Source organism: Schistocerca cancellata, chromosome 10 (assembly GCF_023864275.1).
Source record: "Schistocerca cancellata isolate TAMUIC-IGC-003103 chromosome 10, iqSchCanc2.1, whole genome shotgun sequence".
In the NCBI taxonomy this organism is placed as follows: domain Eukaryota; kingdom Metazoa; phylum Arthropoda; class Insecta; order Orthoptera; family Acrididae; genus Schistocerca; species Schistocerca cancellata.
This window is the reverse complement of record NC_064635.1, coordinates 120,699,047-120,722,043: the sequence shown is the minus strand read 5'-3', so window position 1 is coordinate 120,722,043 and position 22,997 is coordinate 120,699,047. Positions and strand designations below refer to the sequence as shown.

At 39.4% G+C, this 22,997-nt stretch overlaps 1 protein-coding gene across 2 annotated transcripts in view; it reads right to left on the bottom strand.

Annotated features, from left to right (window-relative positions):
- The window catches only part of LOC126106754 (ESF1 homolog), an 87,380-nt gene extending 65,528 nt beyond the window's left edge, over window positions 1-21,852 (bottom strand). Inside the window, exons 1-3 of one of the 2 annotated variants that reach the window (XM_049913126.1) lie at window positions 21,659-21,852; window positions 19,170-19,737; window positions 5,128-5,318 (exon numbers count right to left, since the gene is read on the bottom strand). In XM_049913126.1, coding sequence (XP_049769083.1) covers window positions 5,128-5,318; window positions 19,170-19,725 — 747 coding nt within the window. In that variant the 5' untranslated portion in view covers window positions 19,726-19,737; window positions 21,659-21,852. Of the gene's footprint in view, window positions 1-5,127; window positions 5,319-19,169; window positions 19,738-21,511; window positions 21,625-21,658 lie in introns of those variants that run through there. The other variant, XM_049913127.1, reaches the window with a different exon arrangement.
- Window positions 21,853-22,997: the final 1,145 nt, after the last annotated feature.

The window sequence follows — 22,997 nt, the reverse complement described above, 5'->3', positions numbered from 1 at the left end:
CGAGTAATATACGTACCAATACGTACAAGAGCCAAGAGGGAGCAATAAGAGTGGAAGGCCAAGAACGAAATGCTCAGATTAAAATGGCTGAAACACAAGAATGCAGTCTTTTTTCCCCTATTGTTCAATCTGTACATCAAAAAAGCAATAATGGAAATAAAAGAAAGGTTCAAGGGTGGGATTAATATTCGAAGTCAAAGTATATCAATGATAAGATCTGCTTCCTCTATTTTCTTCTATCTTTAGAAGATCACAGGATCTGCTGAATGGAATGAACAGTCTGATAAGTACAGAAAACCGGTTGAGAATAAACCAAAGAAAAACAAAAGTAATGAGAAGTAGTGGAAATGACAACAGCGACAAACTTCATATCATGATAGGAGCTCAAGAAGTAAAGGTTATGAAATTCTGCTACCTAGATAACAAAATAGCACATGACGGATGGAGCGAGGAGGACATAAAAAACAGACCAGCACTGGCAAAAAGTGGCATTCCTGGCCAAGAGAAGTATGTTAGTATCGAGCACAGGCCTCAATTTGAAAAAGAAATTTCTGAGAATGTATATATGGAGCACAGCACTGTGTGGTAGTGAGTCATGGACTGTGGGAAAACTGGAACAGAAGAGAATCAAAGCATATGAGACGTGGTATTACAGAAGAATGTTGAAAACTGAGTGGACTTATAAAGTAGGGAATGACGAGATTCTCCACAGAACTGACAAGGAAAGGAATATATAGAAAACACTGAGAAAAAGATGGGACAAGTTTGTAGGACATCTGTCAAGACATCACTGAATAACTTCCATGGAAGCTGTTAGAGGGTAAAAACTGTACAGGAAGACAGAGATTGGAATACATGCAGCAAATAATTGGGGCTGTATGTTGCAAATGCTACTCTGAGATGAAGAGGTTAGCAAAAGAGAGAAAATCATGATGGGCCACATCATCATCAAACCAGTAAGAAGACTGATAACTCACAAAAAAAATTAATTGCATAAAATGTTCAAAATCAGCGTAACAAAGTTTTATCTATGAACATTGAAACACTTTGTCTCTGACGTATCTCTCCACGATTTTGCTTTTAACAACATGAAAAATTACAAGCTAGAAGAATTTAATTTATGAAAATTTTCTCTCTTCTCAACTAAAACAGTGTTAGAACCTGCAACAAAATAAAAATAAACCAAAATCTTAAACTCAAATTAAATTGTTTAAAAGGGAGAAATATGAGAATTTCTGTCATTTTTGTATGTTGCTCCATGGCCATACAAGATATAAAGTGTGAACCTCCAATACAATGTGATGAAAGACCTTTGTCACATCTTGTATGGGAACAGTGCAATGTGTCAAAACATAGCAGGACGCCAAAAAGAAGAGAACAGAAGAAGAATAAGGAAGAAATATAGTAACTTAATGGAGTAAGACTGAGTTATGCTATTTTTCTCTGTGGATGCTGAGAACCTTTCACATTCACGGCCATCCTTCATACTGCCCAGGTGCAGAGTTTGCCTACACAGAAGCGGGTCTTCCATGCAACCATTGAAGAAGCTGAATGAAGAACTGGCAAATTCAAATCTACAACAACCTTCACCAGCAGCACACAATGAAACTTCTTCATAACAGTCAGATTAGAGCAACTGCAATGAGATCACATCTGCTACTGCTACCAACATTGAGGCCAGACATCGTGCTGAAAAATCCAGTGGTCATTTTCGAAAAAGCACTGAAAAATAATTTTTTAATAGTGATATTTATTATCAGAGAATGTGTAAGTAAACAGAGGGAACAGTAATTTTGACTATAGTGACCAGTATAAGATGAACAGAAAATTAATAATAATATTGATCAGTATATAAAAGTAACTAAAACTATACTAAAATGGAATCTTAGCAAACACCAGGATTAAGTGTCCAACTTCAGAATCAGATTCACGAGTATCTACAGGAAAAGGACCAATTATAAGAGAGATAAAAAATAACAGAAGATTTATCTAATTTTAAAGTCCAACTTTCAGAAGAAATTTATGATAAAAGTAAAAATCTAAGACAAGAATTACATTAACACAGATGTAGGTAGGAGAAACCACTGAATCTATAGAAGAAGTCATACTTAAACTATAAACAGGAGGAATCCTTTCCACCCTATAACACGAAATAGGTAAGAAGAAAAAGTGCTTGAATCCCTTAAGCTGCAAGGTGAGCTATATAACAAAATAATAATAATAATAATAAAAAAGAAACGATTAGCAATTAGTTGCCACACGCAATAAAGGGAGTCTGACTAGCCCGGATAGCTGTGTATGTTGAAGCGCCGCTTCCACGATGGGAAGGTGTGCCAAATTTGAATCGAATCCAACTGGCAGATTAATGACAAGGGCTGGTGTGCTGTCCAGTCTGAATGTGGATTAATGCAGTTTCCCATATCCAAGTAGGTGACTAACAACCTACTACTCAAGTCTCGCCTCAGTTCCATGACTTGCAAACTATCACTCATTTTCGCATGAATAACAATGCACATTTACAGTTGGGTTACACATATTTATCACGAGAATAACTGGTTGGTAGCAGGTGGGCATCTGGCCACCCATTACAGTAACTATGCCAAATCCATTCCTAACCATGCTAATTCTGCATTGATGAAAGACAAAGATCTACACACTCGAAGTGGGAAATTATCTGGCCAAGTAGAAAAATCAGAAGGGCCACTGCTAGAAATGAGAAGAGCTATCCCTGATTTTTAGTCTCCCCAGAACATGAAGTGCAGGCCAAAGATCTTGAGATTTTTGTACAGGATGTCAACCCCCCTCCCCTTATCCTAGGTCACCCTACTAGCTATCTACCATTTACTGTCAAATTAAAACCAGACTTTGTCACTTTTGTTATATCTATTTTAAGAACATGCCCGTATCATCATTGCTTCCTAATATTGTATAATATTATTCTTTCTATACTGTCTTGTAGATATTTTGATGTACTTTTTAATTATATCATTCTTCAAATATGAAATGGTTTACAACATTTTATTGTGATGAATTTTAAAAAGGGCAAGCGAATAAAATAAATGCTCCTCTCAAATTAAATTCCAGTGCTAATTCATCAATGAGATCAAAGCCTAATAACTGGTACAATCAGATATACCCTCTGTGATTGCGCTCCACAACAGTTTGCAGAGTGTAGATGAAGATGTACATGTGGATACAGTGAACAATCATACTACAACCTGTGCAGCATATGTCTTCATACCCGGTAACCCCATTAACTACTTATACCATTTACACAACTACAGGCTGACAGTAAAATATATATACTTAACTTAAATCATCCACCCAGAGCAATCCATGAACTATAATAATCTATCTATTGTAGCCAATAAATGTCCCCTTCCCTCATGACGTCAATCTTTTCATTATCAAACAACAATGGTTCTCATCATATTTTTCAGTGACTGTGACAATGTCATATACTGCCACGATTTATTATCGAACTATACAAGCAACACAGTGTTGGACAAGACCAGAAGCAGTTCTGAAGTGCTATCTTCTCCAAATGTTTCATCCACAGCTACTCTCTGGTCCTTTGACACCTATCAAGATACTCCTCCTAACTCAAACATCTATTCCAATCCTATCCATTTATTACACCTCTCTCCACAAGCAAAATTAGTCACGACTTTATCCCCAGGTCAGTCCACCAGTAAAAGATTTACAACAGTATAAAACAACTCTTCCCTACCTAAAATTAACAGTCAGTAAAGGAACTATAAAAGTACAGAAAAAGTTCATTTACACTTTCTTGTTATACTGACTGTTGACCTCTAGTCAGGAGCACTGTGCATTTTCAATTACAATGGTTCCTACAGGATAGCCATTGTTTCCTGAAAAGTGGTTTCCCTGTATTTTACACAGTTTCTCATTATTTATGCTCTTGTCATTGTTAGTATGTTTAGGTTTTACTCGATAGTAATGACTATTCCTTAGATCTTCCTTTCCTATTTCACCAATTATGTTTTTGTAATTTCTCTGTTAGATCTAGAATGTTCATCTTTTGTAGTGTGTAGTATGTCTAATTACTCCAAGTAGTTTAGGACAGAATTTACTTTATTCCACTCTTTTCTGATCATTTTCTCCCTGGCATATGAGCGCATTTGGCTAATGCTACCATCATGAGACAATCTGCACTAATAGGTTCATCTAAAACTTCCATTTGGGTAAGGTGGCTGTCAAAATATTTAATGTACCCACTCTGGATTTTCTATAAGGGCAAGCAGTTCAAGGATCAATTTTTGCTGCTCATGCTGAGCATTAATTCTCTACAAACTGTCTGTGAAAGTCCTCTCAACTCAGAAAACCTTTCACATGTAATACCCCATTTAGCTGCTTCATGTTTTATGTTTCATATTACAAACTTTATGCTTTTTTATGATTGCACGAGACAGGCAATGCATCCTCAAATGTTCTAAGAAAAATAATTGGGTGAACTGTACCCTATGGTTTGAATCCTGCAAAACGGTTAGCTTAATGACTGCCACTTTCGATCGAGAATTCCTCCCCCCAATCTTTGGCAGCCTTCAGCCTTGCTAATAAAACTTCTGTCTGTAATTCTATTTCCAGTACCGAGTTTAAGTGTCTCTAATTTTTTCTCCCTGACTGACAATATTTCTATGCCCATTAGGGCCTGTCTCTAGCTCCAGCATAGCACCAGTGCAATGAGACTCAGCACTAAGCAACAGCAGCAGCCTCCTGAAGATGACAGAGAGAAGCACTGTCAAAATATTGCATAAACCTGACCTGAAGACCTGCTGCAAGCCCGAGAAGAGTACAATAAATTATATACTTTTTTAAACCTTTATGCAGATTTTTACTTGGCAGATTTTATTGATTCTGTAATGATTCTTTGTCTGCTCTTTAGATTCTGAAGACAACCACCAGCTGGTTGAAACTGGTTAAGGTATTGTGAAATGCACATATGACTATGTCATGTAAAATATAGAAACATAAAAGAAAAAAATAGTTAACATCTGGCAGTGGCCTAAAGTAGTGCACAAGTTCACTGATGTGCAAACTAGATGCACACCTCCAAAATGTGGCACCGCACCGTAGCTCCATCAGCTAATAAACACGAGTACGCACCGTAACTTTTTCGACTGCACCGCCAGTTTTTGGGAGGAACGATGACAACAGCACCAGCAGGTCCTGAGCACGCACCCTGTCCCAGTCCATGTTGCAGATCGCTATCCTCCGAGTCGCCTCTTGGGTCGTGTCCGCATCCTTATCCAGCTCTCCCCAGTCATGTTCCACATCTTCCGAGTCATCGGAAGCACCTGTCAGAGCGAAGCTAGGTTCAGGAGTTTGGCAATGATCACTGACAACAAGGAAAAATTTGATACAAACCAATGAGTACAGAATTATGATCTCAAGTATCAATAAATTACACTGCCTGATCAAATGTGGAACGGATCACTAGATGTCACGAGAAATGGATCTATTGGTATAAAAGGAAGTGGGGGAGCAGATTATTGTCTGCAGAGAAGCGGCTAAGCGATTTTGAACACAAACTAGTCATTACACGTCACCTGAGTAACAAATCCATGAGGGATATTTTAACCTTTCTAAAGCTGCCCGTACAACTTTTGGTGATGCGACTGTGAAGTAAAAATGCAAAGGAATCGCCACGGCTAAACTGAGATGAGGCAGACATAGTGCACAGACAGACAGAGACTGTCTACCATTCCACAGGATGATTGTACAAAAACACAGTAAATCAGCAGAAGGAATCACTTGTGAATTCCAAAGTGCTACCGGGAGTCCAGGTAGCACAATGACTGTGAGTAGGAAGTTAAAAAAAAAATGGAGTAAAAAGATACAGCAGCTCCTCATAAACAACACGGTTTGGTAGTTGAAACAAAACGACACTTGAGGTGGTGAATAGAGTGATACTTCTGGACAGTGGATGAGTGGAAACTGATCTGAGTGGCAAATCACACTGTACCCTGCGGCAATCCGATGGAGGGGTTCGAGTTTGGTGAATGCCCGGAGAACGTTACCTGCCAACACGTGCATTGCCAACAGTGAAGAATTGGGAAAGTGGTGTAACGTGTAGGGATGTTGCTCACAGTTAGGGCGTGGTTTCCCTAGTGCACTTAAGAAAACCTAAATGCAGAAGGATACAAACACACTTTACAGCACTGTATACTTTGAACAATAGAGGAACAGTTTGGAGACAATGATTGATTGTATCGGTGTGACATTTCTCTAAAAGCAGCATCTGTGAGGCAATGGTTTGTGGACAATAACATTCCTCAAATGAACTGGTCTGCACAGAGTGCCAATTTGAACTGAACAGAACACCTCGTTGAAAGAGTCTCCAGTAGAGTTCAAGTCGTCAAAGGTGAAGGATGGACACACCTAGTGATATGGGCCGGGCAAATGCCCGGTGGACAGGACATTTAAAAACGGGCATTTGTCCAGGAATTTTCCCAAAGCAGTTTCAAATGCCCAAAATCTGAGCATTCACAAAAAATTACTTCAGTACTTTTTAAACTTTTTATTGCTTGAATGTACAGTTTACAAATTAAAATAAGAGATGGGACAGTACTACCAACATTGAAAGTTGGTAAATGTTTACACTTAAAACATAAGTATGTCGTTAATTGCCTTTAAAATCTAAGACCAAAAGAAAAGAAGAGAGAAGCAGTTCTGCTCTTCACTCTTAGTCTCTCCACCTAGTGCCCCCCCCCCCCCCCCCCCCCACACACACACACACACACATACCGTGATTAACAGCTGTTGAATGATAAGCTTTGTAACATAACATACATTACAATCCGTTTCAAATCTCTGATTATTATTGAAGAATGATTATTGATAGCAAAATTATTATTATTTTCGTTTATTCCCACTTAAAGAGAGCGTTTTGAACTTGAGTTCCTTTATGATGATTGTTTATGTTTTTTTTGAGCCTAAATTTTCTTCATGTGTTCACTGTGTTGTTTCTTTCACTCCGCTGTCCATTTGCACCCTGGTGTCAAATTTATGTTTTTTAATGATGTTCCTGAATTTAGCTCTATTTTCTGCATCGTTTACTGTTATGTGTGCTTGTCTGAGTTCCTCTTCAACTTCTTTTATCCATGTTGTTTTTCCCCTGCCTGAGTTGATGACTTTAAGACTTCGCTTTGAAATTCTGTTTTCATTCATCCTGTGGATATGCCTGTAGAACTGCATTCTTCTTTTCCTTATTGTATCCGTAATCTTGTCTGTGTATTTATATAATTCTGATGTTGGTCTCTTCTTCCAGATTCCTTGCTCTTGTATCGGGCCAAAAATTTTCCTGAGAATTTTCCTTTCTTGTTTCTCTATTTCTTTGATTTCAGTTTGCCCACCTATTTGTGTTGTTTCAGATGCATGCAGTGCCTCCGGAAGTACGACAGTGTTGTAGTGCCTCAATTTTGCGTTAAGGATATGGACTTTTTGTTATAATAGTTCCATGTGAGTTTATATGCTTTCTGTACTTTTTTTATTCTTTTCTCATTGGCCTTTAGGTTGATCCCTGATGGCTGGATGATTTCTCCCAGGTACTTAAAATGTGGTACTTGTACGATTTTCCCATGGGTTGTCACAGTAGGCAATTTGTCTTGTGGCACTCTTTCTATGTACTGGGTTTTCTCATACGAGATTTGCAGGCCAGTTCTTTGTACAATTTTGTGTCACTTCTCTATGGTGTTAGTAGCTTCTTTTCTATTATTTGTGAGGATTGCAAGGTCATCAGCAAAAGCTAAACACTTCACATTGAATCTACTATATTTTCTAATGCCAATTTGGATTCAAATGGTTCAAATGGCTCTGAGCACTATGGGACTCAACATCTTAGGTCATAAGTCCCCTAGAACTTAGAACTACTTAAACCTAACTAACCTAAGGACATCACACACATCCATGCCCGAGGCAGGATTCGAACCTGCGACCGTAGCAGTCCCGCGGTTCCGGACTGCAGCGCCAGAACCGCTAGACCACCGCGGCCGGCCCAATTTGGATTCCTTTGATAGCAAAATTATTATTATTATTATTATTATTGTTTCTCGATCATAAATATATTCTTAAATGTTAAACTGTTTTCAGTAGAGGAGGCAGGGTGGAGGGGGGGAGGGAGATTTATTGCCAGGCAGGCATATTGACATTTGAAGCAGACTATAGTTTTCTGTTCTGTTCCTTTCTTTACCTACTTGCGTATGACTGCACTGCTGCAAAGATAAATTGAGAATACTAATATAAAAAAAGATTTAATAACAAAGAATCGACATCCAAGACATTGGAATCATTTCGATTCCGCTGCTAGTCAATTCTTACAGAACTGGCGAATCATGAAATCGGCACGACACATCCCTAATTAAAATCATTCTGTGTAAACCTTTTTTACTGTAATTTTTTTGCAGTAGCATAGTACAAGTAAAAATACTGCCTACAGGCTAGCTACTTAATATAAACTTTACATTATTTCAAAAATTACTTTTAAATTTGAGTCTTTTTTTTCTTTTTTTTTATTAGGTACTATCCCACGAATTGACCTCATTAAAGATGTAAAAAGCTTCATTTACAGTCCAGTTTATTTCCCCAAATAACTCCCCTAAGTCTCAAGCAACTTCTTCAACTTGATTATCCAAAACCTACAGAAACAGTGTTGCGAAACACCTCTTCCAATATAATATATCAGCTTAATTTTTTTTTATATAATTACCACTTATCAATTAACTTCTAAAATGCATAAATGCCCAGGCATTTATAAATTTTGGGCACTTTCCCAGACATTTATCCTGTGAATTTGCCCGAACTCACGAGGGATGGAACGTAAATAGTGGTTAACTATTTATTCACAACCAATACAAAAGAGTTACATGTTTGCATCTGTTATTGTCCTTCAAAGCAGTCACCAGCTTTGGGCAGAACCCGCTGCCAGCGATGTGGAAGGCATAGTATACCGTTAGCAGAGACTGTTCTGTATGGTGCAAATGGAGCGGTCTACTGCCTGTCGAATCTCTGGAACACTTCTGAAGTGAATGCCATGAAGTGGTTCCTTCATCTTCGGAATCAAATCAAAGTCACAAGGACTTGTCCAGGGAATATGGTGGATGGTACAGTACTTCCCAGTCCTATCGACCGAATGGAGCCGCCGCTGCTTGCACTGTATGCATCTGTGCATTGTCGTGCAAAATGATGGACGGGTTGGGCAGAAAGTGTCACCGCTTCTTTCACAAAGCTGGTCACAGGTGATGCTCCAAAAACGAACAGTAATATTGTGCATTGACAGTCTGCCATGGGGGAATGTAATGCGTTAGCATAACGGCATCACATTCGTATACGAGAATCAACATAACTTTAGACCGTTCCATTCTCACAATCAACAGAACAGGCTCTGCTAACGGTATACTTTGCCTTCCACATCACTGGCAACAGGTTCTACACAACACTGGTGACTACTTTGAAGGACAGTAACAGGTAATTCTTTTGTATCGGTTGTGAATAAATAGTTGCCACTATTTAAGTTCCAACCCTCGTAAAACCCCAGACATTTTATAACACAAGACACAGCCCATATTAAGCTGTCAGAATATTTTTAAACTGACAGTGTATACTACAAAAAAAAAAAAAAAATTATGACAAAACTCTTTCGAAAAGGAGTAACAATTTGAAACAGTCTAGTTCATTGTCAGACTGGTATAGTAAGAAGATGAGTGTGCAAGGCATTCTGCACAGAGAGAGACGGAGAACACTTTGCTGCAGCGACAGTGTTCTCCTGCCTCTGTGCCACGCCACATGCTCCAACCATTGCCTATCCTGATAATTGACAGCACTGAGTCACAGTTTCTGTTACTGATTCTCCCTATACACATTTATAAACTGATAAATCTATCGCTGTTGTCCATTAATGTGGTACTCTATGTGTTTGCTTTATTCCACCCGAAACATATACAACAGTGACCAAGTATCTTCACCACAACTAAACCAACACTAAACAGGTGCTACATATGATGTCTGTGCAAAAGGTTCCAGAACATTTGTAATTTCGTCCATGTTTGAGCAAAATGCAGTTGGCATCCCTGCACGCACCTGTGTTTAACGTGTAACTTCCAGAAGTTTCACTGTTGTATGTCTGTTAGTTATTGTTGAGTGCTGTACTGAGCAGAATGTTGTGTCGCACAGTTTGCAAATTTTGAGATGGCAGTGTTGCAGGAGCAATGTGTCTGCATTAAATTTTGCGTGGAACTCAAGAAAATCTTTCAGAGAGACACCAAATCATGCAGGAAGCCTACTGTGATGAGTGCTTAAGCCTTACTCAGTGTTACAAATGGTTCACACGGTTTAAAAATGGCTGGACGGAAGTTAAAGATGACTCTCATTCAGGATACCCTCAGCATCTTCTGACAACACTCATGTCTGAAACATCAACAAAATTGTGTATGCCAATCAAAGACTGACTGTCTGAGAGATTGCAGAAGACTTTAACATTTCAGTTGGATCATGTCATGAAATTCCTTAAACAGTGTCTTGGAATGCATTGTGTTGCCACCAAGTTTGCCCCATGGCTCATGAGTCAAGACACTCTGTGAAGAGCTTCTGGATCACCCAAATGAGAACAAGATGTTCCTAAGAGAATCATAACTGGTGATGAGACATGGGTCTGCAGTTATGATGTTCAGACCAAGGTTCATGAGACATAGGTCTACGGTTACAAAAAAAAAAGCTCGTCAGGTCAGGCCAAATGTCAAAGCCATGCTGATAGTTTTCTTTGAATCTGCAGGATTAGTTCATCATGAATTTGTGCAGCAGGGACAAACCGATTATCGACGCTACTATTGGGATGTGTTCTGATGCCTGCGAGAAAATGTGCGAAGGAAATGGCCTGAAATGTGGTGAGACAATTCATGGCTCTTGCATCACGATAACGCACCCACAAATTAATCCCTGTGGTGCATGACTACTACACAAAAAATGAAAGCACTGTGATGCCTCATCCTCCATACTCTCCAGATCTGGTCCTTGTGGACTTTTTTTAATTTCCAAAGTTTAAAATCCCAATGAAAGTACAAAAATTTCCAATTACAGACAAAATAACAGAAAATTCACAGATGGCGCTTCGCAGGATCCAACAAGAGGTGTACCAAGACTGCTTGCAGGAGTGGAAACAGCATTGGGAGCGGTGTATCAACTGTGGAGGAGAGTATTTCAAAGGAGGCCTGCACAATTAGTAAAAGGGAAGTGTAGAAAAAATTTGGGGACGAAGTTCTAGAATTTTTTGAACAGACCTCAAATTCTACATGCACACTGAAGTGCATGCTACACACAAGACATGGGAGAATGATGCTACTGTCTGGCGTATTGCATAGTACACTACCACACAACCCACCTTCTTAGATGCACAACTTCCTAATTTATCTCTGGGATGTTAACATTCAAAATTGCAGCTGCATGTTTGTAGGTTTTCCCCTATTTCTGCTCTTACCAGCATTTTTATAACTTCGTAAGAAACAGTGATTTTTAAAAAAAACAAATAAATAAAAGTTTACTTGATGATATTATCACTATACATCAACTATAATAAATATGTTGCAAGGGTTAGAAATACAATGGACTCTTTGTTAAATCCAAGCCCCTACAATGCCACAGAAGATATGTGAGACAAGTGTTTCCAAACTGAAGCCACCATTTGCTGGCACAAATGTAAATAACGGCCTTGTGATTTGAAGGGTATGACAGACAACAGAAGAAAACTGAAGAATAAAATAAAAGCGTATTTACTTCACAACTCCTCCTGAGTAATCAAGTCTGTCTTAAACCTGGTCTTAAATGATTACAGCTTCCTAGTTTGCTGTATTAGATCTACACAAAAAAATGGGAATGTACAGATATCTATTCAAGAACGTAGCATTCCTTTCTGACAAGTAGGAACAAAAATATGTTATGTTATCCATTCAAGGTGGTGACATGAAACTTACGAAGTGGCAAGTAGTGAGATTATTTTATCATTTGCTAAGTTGTTACTTTTGACTCTTTAATATTTCCTTACAGATCTCCTGTGTCCGTCTTGTGGGTTTACTTTCAGTCTAAAACTTATTTTTGTATGGCACAGTTTTATCAACCTTCATTTCCACAACTTTACAGTATTTTTCCATCAATCTGCTTGGATTTAAATAATTGAAATCTCCAATATAACTTGAACCAGGCATTCCACTGTCATACTCATTTCTAACAGGGATGCAGAGAACGTAATTTGCATCTCTTAAGACATTGCGTATGCAATGTTTTATCAGACATTTGACATAATTTACAAAGTGCAAACACAGTGCTGCCTGAGAAATGGCAGCTCTTTCCCTGTTCAGTATGGGAGAGCTACAATAGTGCCAGTGAGCTGTCTCATTGCTTTTAGTAAGTCTATGGATAAATTGTGACAGCAATGGGGCTAAGTTTCCCTTCACTTTATGAACTGTTTAGATGTTGCAAACTGCTCACAAAGTCCATACTTAAAACTATGGTTGACAAAAGACAAAGAAAAGAAGGTTAATGTTTAGTATCTAGTCAACATTAATTTCATCAAGCACAGAGAGTTGCTTAGCTGCAGATGGATGGGGGTAGCAATCAGCAACGACATTCCTTGACTTCCGGAAAGCGTTTGACTCAGTGCCCCACTGCAGACTCCTAACCAAGGTACGAGCATATGGGATTGGTTCCCAAATATGTGAGTGGCTCGAAGACTTTAGTAATAGAACCCAGTACGTTGTCCTCGATGGTGAGTGTTCATCGGAGGTGAGGGTATCATCTGGAGTGCACCAGGGAGGTGTGGTAGGTCCGCTGTTGTTTCCTATCTACATAAATGATCTTTCGGATAGGGTGGATAGCAATGTGCGGCTGTTTGCTGATGATGCTGTGGTGTACGGGAAGATGTCATTGTTGATTGACCGTAGGGGGATACAAGATGACTTGGACAGGATTTGTGATTGGTGTAAAGAATGGCAGCTAACTCTAAACATAGATAAATCTAAATTAATGCAGATGAATAGGAAAAAGAATCCCGTAATGTTTGAATACTTCATTAGTAGTGTAGCGCTTGACACAGTCATGTCGATTAAATACTAGGGCGTACAATTGCAGAGCAATATGAAGTGGGACAAGCATGTAATGGCAGTTGTGGGGAAGGCAGATAGTCGTCTTCGGTTCATTGGTAGAATTTTGGGAAGATGTGGTTCATCTGTAAAGGAGACCGCTTATAAAACACTAATACGACCTATTCTTGAGTACTGCTCAAGCGTTTGGGATCCCTATCAGGTAGGATTGCGGGAGGACATAGAAGCAATTCAGAGGCGGGCTGCTAGATTTGTTACTGGTAGGTTTGATCATCACATGAGTGTTACGGAAATGCTTCAGGAACTCGGGTAGGAGTCTCTGGAGGAAAGGAGGTGTTCTTTTCGTGAATCGCTACTGAGGAAATTTAGAGAACCAGCATTTGAGGCTGACTGCAGTACAATTTTACTGCTGCCAACTTATATTTCGCAGAAAGACCACAAAGATAAGATAAGAGAGATTAGGGCTCGTACAGAGGCATATAGGCAGTCGTTTTTCCCTCGTTCTGTTTGGGAGTGGAACAGGGAGAGAAGATGCTAGTTGTGGTACGAGGTACCCTCCGCCAAGCACCGTATGGTGTATTGTGGATTATGTATGTAGATGTAGACATTGATATCAAACATAAGATCATGGTCTCCAGAATAAATATTTCACTCTGTAGTGGAGTGTGCTCTCTGTTTGGAAACTTCCCAGCACATTAAAACCACGTGCTAGACCAGGAGTCAAACGTGGGACCTTTGTCTCTTGCAGTGGAGTACTTCAGTGACTGAGCTAGCTGGGCAAGAACTGTAATCTGCCCTCACATTTTCACACCTGCTAGTGCCTCAACCAGAACACAACGTAATACAATATTTACTGGTAACACTAAAAAGCAGTTGCACTGACAGTCGATATGGAGAAAGAGAAAGTAAAAATAAGGCCGGAAGACACACAGCTGGAAACTGTAGATCAGTAAAAACATCTCAGGTGCAACATTTCAAGCGGTAACAGGATACAGCCTGACATAAATGGAACACAAGATCAAAAACCGAACTGAAAAGTCATCTCATTTCTACCATCAAGTTTAGAAACTACTCTGGAATGAACAAGTCCCCTTAAGATCAGAATAGACACTCCTTGTGTCATACTTTATCCCCATAACAACTTACAGCCTAGAAAATTGCACAACAATCAGACAGGTTGACAACAGACTATGAGCCACAGAAATAAGGTACTGCAAATAATGACCAAGAAAACTTGGAAGCATAGGGTAAGAATTGAAAAAATAAGGAAAGAAGCTGGAGTGCACACATTGTTGAAAGAAACAGTAACAAGGGTATGTTAGAAATGGTTTGGGTGCATCAAACAAATGGATAAGGGAAGGTTAGCAGAACAATGACTTCACACAGAAGTTATTGATAAAAGACTACCAGAAAGACAAGGAAGAGATGGCTGGACAAAGTGAAGGAGGACGAAGGAACTAAAGCAGTTAGATGGGATACAGTCCTGACAGAAGAATGCTACATGGACACACACAAGTGGAGAGTATTTGTAAACCTGGGCAACTGAAGTGGAAAACTGATGACAGTGACTAAGCAGTTTTATGAAATGGAATGATAACAAAAATCAGAATCGGTGAAGGTAAACTGAAGCCTTAGATTTGTTAGAAGATTCTTGTGAAGGGCCAGTGCATCTGTAAATGAAATTGCAACAAGATGTTAGGGTGATTAATTCTGGTTTCTTGTTCCAGTGTCTTAATCAAGTAATACTGACAACAGACATCCAACAAATTCTAGTACACTGCTAGTATTATAACAAGTTGGCATAGTCCATATGAAAATGTAACACAACTGTTCAGGGAACTTAAATGGGGATCCTCGAAAGAAAGACAAAGTGTATCTTGCTAAGCCCAATTGGCTGAATTCAGAAAACCAATAATTAAAGAAGACTGTGTGACAATTGTGCTGCCACCGACAAATGTTTCCAAAATCTGTAGAATTTCCTCTGCGTACCTTTCACCACTTCTGAGTAAAAGGATTTTGCTAGAAAATAACTGAACCACAGCATAGAGAGTTGTTTTCAGAATGAATCTTTCCCCGTGCAGTTATGTGTGTGCCAGTTATCCACAGTATTCTTTCTTCCAGGAGTATTAGTCCCACAAGGCATGCAGAAGAACTTCTGAGAAGTTTAGAATGTAAGAGATGAGATACTGGCGGAAGTAAACCTGTACGGGTGGATCGTGAGTCACATTTGGATGTTCAGTCGGTAGAGCACTTGCAAAAGTCTGAGGTTCATGTCCCAGTCTGGCACACAGTTTTAATCTGACAGGAAGTGTCAAATTGCTGCACATTCTGCTGCAGAGTGAAAATTCATTCCAGAAACAATCCCCTAGGCTGTGGCTTGGCCATTTCTCTGCAATATTCTTTCTGCTAGAAGTACTGGTCCCACAAGGTATTTCTGTGAAGTCCATAAAGTAGGAATTTCCGTGATGTTCATAAAGTAGGAAAGAGGTACTAGCAGATTTGAAGCTGTGAGGGAGGGTCACGAGTCGTGCATGGATATCTCAGTCGGTAAGACCACTGCCTGAGGAAGGTAAAGGTTCCAGGTTAGAGTCCTGGTCCAGCACGTGGTTTACATCTGCTAGCATATTTTAGAAAAATCCTGGTATTCACACAAAGAGATTTGGTAAAAAATAAATTAGCTGCAAAAGGGTTTTTACTGCACTACTCCCAATGTCTTTTGTGTCACCACCTTTGCTAAGGCTACAGTTCAGGTGCAGCCTCACTGCTGGTACACCACTAGTCTCGTCACCTGCCGAGACCCTTTACCCTGCTCTGGTTCACGTCATTAGTCGAGTGAATTACTTGTGATGTGTAAAGCAAAAACGACATGCTTTGATTAGTACGAAGACACTAGTAGTGGTACATTTGTGACAAAAATGTGCTTATTGACAATGAGAAAAAGAGGTATGGATGCACCATTTGAATGTAAACTGGTCATACATCAGACTCTTTCACATAAACTAACAACAGCTTGAAAATTATAAGAGTTCTTTTTCAGATAGTTACGAATGCTGCAACAAATTTTCCACTGTTTCATATGATACGAGAGCAACAATTAGAAAACAACTGATTGTTAGCAAAGACACTGTTCTTTACAACAAATATTCAACACTTCGAGGGACAATGTTGTGAATAGCATTGTACAGCATATCAATCGATACAGTGAGAAATTCCCATCGGTAGTTGTCTTTCTGCATCCCTAATGGGGTCCGACAATTGGGAAAGATTTGGCCTTCGAGTAACCCCACAACCAATAACTATGCAGAGGGACCTGGGAGGACGAGTGTGACGGAAGTAGCAGTTTAGCACGCGATCCTCACTAAATGATGTGCGCGAGAGACCTTTCATACATATAACAATACTGTGTGGAGCGCCATCCTGACTCCCTCTCTCACTACAGATCATTTTATACCCAGTTCTCATGCAGTGTCATCTACGTGTTGTCATTCAGTGCCATCTGTTGGCCAGTTTTTGCACTCATTTTCGGTTTCAATGTTCTTTTAGTCACGTGTGTCAATCTTTACCAATCAACCTACAATGTTCCATGAATTAGTACATTTTAAAATGTTAATAGACTTTTAGGTCACCCTGTGTATCACAACAGACAAGTTGCAAAGTTTCAAGTAGCAGTACGAAGTGAGAAATATACTACAGCCCCTCACATGCCGCTCTTGCAGGGAGCACAAAGACAAGATTAAACTAATTACAACTTGCAGAGAGGCATTAAAGCAGTAATTTTGCCTGCGCTCCGTGCACAAGTGGAACAGGAACAAATCTTAATATGTGCTACAATGAGAAGTACCCTTTGCCATGCACTTGACAGTGGTTTGTAGAGCATGGATGTAGGTGGAGATGTAAATGTATGATGGGTGAAAACTGCATAAACAAAAAACCGTTCGCTAAACAACGCTGCTGCTAGTTACCTCGATGCAGGCAATCGTAGCTCAAGTTCCAGGATGGGCAGCGATGGTTGCAGTTCCAAACCCAGACCAGCTCAATGTCCTTGCCTGGCAATAATCAGAGTGAACAGTGGGGTGTGCAGCGGTGGTGCAGGTTATATGTAGCAGTAAAACTCAGTTGACTTACTTCATCAGCACCAAGCCACGCCAGTAAGCTACAGGAAGCAAGGTTGCAGCATAAATTCACTCTAAAACTATCATCCCAATAGCTATGTGAAACTGACGCATCACCCACCTAAGTGTCTTAAAGAGTGTGGTGTAATATATCAATTTGGTAAAGTGATGTGTTACCCAATGTCTACAAAGCCAATGACCAAGCGAGGTGGCGCAGTGGTTAGCGCACTGGACTTCCATCTGGGAGAACAATTCAAGTCTGCACCCCATCATCCATATTTAGGTTTTTCGTGATCTCTCTAAATTGCTCCTGGCAAATGATAGAATGATTCCTTTTAAAGGACACAGACAATTTCCTTCTCTGTCTTTCCTTCTCCATCTTTGAAACAGTAACCTTGATGTCGACAAGACATTAAACCCTAATCTTCCTTCCTTCAAAGCCAACAAATGATAATCACAGTAGTTGAAACCATCTACTCATAAAATAGTTCAGAATCAACAACCGTTTGGAGGTTTTTGTGATTGCTTTAGTATGTCAACTGATATGAGAAGATTTCACACATCTTCAATGTGGAAAGTCTGACTAGAGTTTACTACGAGTTGTAGCGACTGTGGTGTCTTGCATTTGTTCCGTGATCCAGCATTCCAGCTTGGTGAAGCGAGGTGTGCCACCAAATACAAAGTACCCCTGACATTGGGTATGATGTCATGGAAAACATGAAATATCTCAAGAACTATCAAATAGTTGTTTTTGTCAAACATTAGATCTCTTTCTGTACTGTCTAAGCTGAATGTTCAAACCACGAATGTACATGCAGTATTCCATCACATTAAGTAATTATGTCAGAAGATGTAATATACTCTGCTTAGAAGCAGAAATAGTTTCTGTTAGTTTGTAGAAAGTTGGGAATAGTTAAATACTTACAGATTTCAGTACAAGATTAACTGCAGAGGAAGACAATGTACACAGTTGACAAAGAAATTTTAATTAAAGGTGTCACAGTCAAAAGTTATGAAGGTAACAACAACTTTCAATCTGAACAAACATATACATTTCTACAGGGAACTTTGCATTCTGGTGAATGTGACAGCCACAGTAAATTGCCACTAAAAATCGATAAATTTTAGACAAGTAGAGTTATTTTACAAGAAAGTTAAAAAGACTTTGGTATTTCAAAACAGAAAATTTTCAACGATCATCGTTGATGTCACTGACAACCAAGTCGATAGCAGAAAATTACGATGAAATGCCCGTCATTATGAGCACTAAAAATCAATAATTTTGAGAAGAAATACTCCATTGATAAATACCAATCAAACTGATCGAAAACAATGACATCCAAGCAAAGTCTCGGACTCTGAAGATCAGTGGACGAGACTACAAAGGACTATGACTGTTTCATCAGATCCAAAAATACAGCACTGCAGTGGGCACAAATGTCAGCTGCGCACCTATCGACAGCTGTCCAGTTCACGGAGCACAGCAATCCAGCTTCCTGTCATTCATGTGACACTACGAGGCCCGGGGCAAGAAACGCTGCTTGTAAAAAGTACTGCTGGCAGCATACAGAATCTTGAGCACCTTCCTCCAGCCCACCTTCGCTCCCTGCTAGGTTGTGAGGGACTTTTTCCCCACTTTTTTTGGAAATGAAGCATTCTTTCTATGGACCTTCTTTACCAACAAAAGCAATGTAATTCCAAAAAGAGAAATTTGGATTCATTCAGTCCAAATTACAAAATTCTATAAGCAAGGTATCTAACAAGTAAAACCAATAGGAAAAACATGAAAACAAAAGAGGCAGTTACATCAAATATTCTTTTTCTACATGTAGCATGATCCCAATCTCTCAATTCATTTTCTCTTTTACTTGCCCTAAAACTTACAAATCAAAGTTTTACTGTAGTTTTTAAAACATTTCCACAAAATAAGCAAGTTCCTTGCTCGTACCTTCACTTTCAGAATCATCATCCGAAGAGCTATCAGATAGCAGAACACCTTCACCACGAGCATAGTCAACGGTCATATCGTGGAGTTTATCTTTAATCTTATCTGACAGATTTACATCTGCGCTCAGTTCGTCATTCCCATCAACACTACTAACATCCTCATTTTCTCCTTGCAGTTCTGGGCTGCTATACGATTCATCATACGTAGATTTACGTAGTGCAGCTTTTTCTTTAATACCATTTTCTTCACTCCTCTTTTTCTTCTGTTTGGTTTTCTTCAATTTTTCTTTAGACTTAACAATTTGCTCATCACTTTCCGAGTCAGACACTTCATCACTGGATGAGATATCGTAGTAACGTTTCAGATCTTCTGCTGACGACGTGTTCGTTGGGCGGCCTCTTTTATCAATTGTGTATTTCACTTTGAACCTTTTGTCTTTGAACATGGACTGAAATCTTTTGTCAATTTTCACTTTTCTCTCATGTTTCGGTATTCTCCTGAATCGAGGATCCTTCACAATATGGGCAAATCGGCTGTCTTGAAGTATTTCATCCATTTTTGCAGCTACCTGAAAATAACAACATAAAAACTTTAAACAACAAGGTGATGTTTACAATACAATAACAGACATCTGACACAACAGATAAGACTTTACAATACAATTAACTGAACAAGCCCTTATTACACATGGTGTCCCAAATGACGCTAACAAACTTTAAGGGCAGGTTCCTTACACCAAAACAAGAAAAAAGTGTCCAGTAAACAATTCTTGGGATACAAACAGACTGTCATGTGCTGCATTATCTACAACAGAAGCAGAATATCAGCATGTGGATACTAAATAAAACTTTATACAACAATTTTACAATGAAGAACATACTGATGTTCACTACATTAGCTCCAAGGAATAAGTGGTCGGCAGATATCTCACAAAATGAATTAAGACTGTACAGTCTCATGATAGAGGTAATGAAATTGGGAGATACTTGATGCTTTAATGTTTATGCTTGTGATCTATTGCTAAGTAAGTGCCATTTTTAGAAATCCTCTGATATTTCTGTTAGACAGGCCCTAACTTTTCCAGTATATAAACAAATGACAACAGTCTGTGTAACTGTACATAAATGTTTTGTTTGAGGCATTACATTAAAATAGCAGCTGAGTAAGAGGCTTTCTTCAAAGTAGTTGTTTTCCTCCTGACATATGTATATGAAGTAATCTAGAAGAAATTACCACACTTTGTATGAAGCATACTTTGTTCAAAATGCTTTATAGACGTAGGTGGCAGTGGTTGCTTCTTCCTCTTAATGTATAAACTGACTTGTTCCACACCCATGCAGGCTCTCCTTCATGATGAGACTTACGGAAAACAGTATGCGGGTGAATGAATGAGTAAATGGATTGCAATGAATGAATTACTTAATAGGCCTACTACACAACAGCTACCAGCAGTACATTGTGTAGTGCTACCTCTAACTTCCTCAATTTCCAATTTGTACACAAAAAGAATGAAGTTGCCAGTAACAAATGTATTAGCTAAAAGTTTTTCATAGTCATCTTATGAGATACATGCAGGATTAAATATTATGTTCCTGGACTTCTTTTAATTAGGATTATCAGACCAATAATATTTAGGCTAGCCGTTACGCCACATGTGGCTGGGTCCAGTTAATTGGTAGGATATTGTGAAATGCAGTCTAAAAACAATATTATTTACAAAACACTCACGTGAAGTATCCTAGAATTGCTCATATGTGTGGCGCTCGTAACATATAGGATTAACTGGGGATGTTGAACGTCTACAAAAGGAATGGTTTAGATTAATAACTGGAGATTTGTGTTTCCTCCCAACTCAGGAGATCGAAGTGAGCCATCGAGTACGAAATATGCGCACGCGTGCAGACAACTTAATGAACGAGTTATGAATACAGAATTCGTAAATTGGTTATAGTATTTATAGCGTTACATAAAATCTTCGTCGAAAACGAGTGTCACAATAGTGGGTGTTGGGGGTAGGCCTACAGGGTTTCGAGTACAAATTTACATCTCAACGACCGGGTGACACTTGCTGTTTTTGTGCCTACTTAACGATAGACTGTGGGGAGAAAAGAAACCGTGTTGGGTCTCGGCTGCATATTGCTGATTCCAATAGCACACAGTTTTATTCGCATTTCATTTCCCTATCAATTGCTTTCGGAGTGCTCTGACAACTGTACACAACCGCTGTTTACTATTGTCATATGTACATATTGACTGTGTGAATCCACGTTCCTGTACCAGCAGTTGAACTATGCAATTCGGACCGGCAAAAATTTCTAATGCAGAAGTGCAATCTACTTTACCTTTAAAATCTCGTGATAAGTGACACCGTTGGGCAGATCAACAGTTAAAACAGAACCCTTCCAGCTATTTAAAACACGCACACAACCATATACACACAATTAACATGAGTTTTAAGTGCACAAAGACCTATAACAACACACGTGCACCTTCGGTTTCACTGCGTTAACTGCACACGAGTATATTCGTAGTAAGGCGTGAAATCCTGTGTTAGTTCTATTAGTTGTGAGATTAATCTCTACAATACAATTTTACTGTGGGCTACTCTAAATACATCAAACGATGTCCATAATGTTGGTAATGTGTTTTCGTATTGTGTCGAATTACTCAAACGTTGGTAACACCCACAGTTCAATGCCGCATTCACTTATTACCTGCGCCAATTCATTGGAAGTCCGTATGTATATGAGTGTTTCTACTTTCTAGCAGGCGTTACCCTCCCGGCGGTAAATTTGGATATTGTTTTGTGCGTTGACAACTGAACGTGGTATAAAGTTGTTTATAGTAGATGACTGAGTTCTATGAGGTGCCGAGTTCGAATAGCCTCACGTGGTGGAGTTAATTTAGTGGTTGTGTAGGGCAGACACTTGTTTAGACGTTTGTTGATGTATGGGTTGTTGCCAAACTACGATCTCAGGCTTTGCGACAAATGTTGTGGGGAGACGTGTGTGACACTCTCTAAGAAGGCCACCAATGTAAACTGCCTTTTTCAGTTATACTGCACAAAACGCAAATGAAGGACTTCCATCAGGAAAACACTTCGTTTGATAATTTCAAGTTGACCACCAAGAAGAGTATCATTATAGTACCGTGCTAGATAAAAGAAAACACGTTACAAGCCATTGCGTCAGAAACTGAAGTGTCAGTGAATACTGTCGGAGACTACTATGGTTTTAGTCGTGAGATGAGCTACGCTATTCTCACGAATGGAAGTATCTCTATCAGTGGTGAGAAAAAGGTTGTAGAAGTTGATGAGTCACATATTGTCAATGGAAAGTACGGGAGAGGACTAGTTAAAAAAAAAAAAAGGAAATAGAGCATGTATGGGTTTTCGGAGGTACTGAAGGGGAATCTAGGTGTTGCTTTACATTCGAATACACTCTACGGGTAACAAAACTTCAGTGCCCCTTATAAATCACTTCATTTTTCTAGGAAGCAAAGTTATACCTGACAGCCTGTCTGGCTAGCCACGCGATCTAACACACTGCTTCCCAAGCGGGAAGGCGTGCCAGTCCCCGGCACTAATCCGCCAGGGGGATTCGTGTCGAGGTCCGGAATACCGGCCAGTCTGTTGATGGTTTTTTGATGCGGTTTTCTATCTACCTCAGCGAATGTGGGCTGGTTCCCCTTATTCCACCTCAGATACACAGTGTCAGCGACTGCTGCACAAACACTGTTTCCATGTATGCGTACACCATAATTATTTTACCACATTCGTCTGATATGAGAGGTTCCCGGGGGGGAGGGGGGGGTCCACTAAGGGGCCGA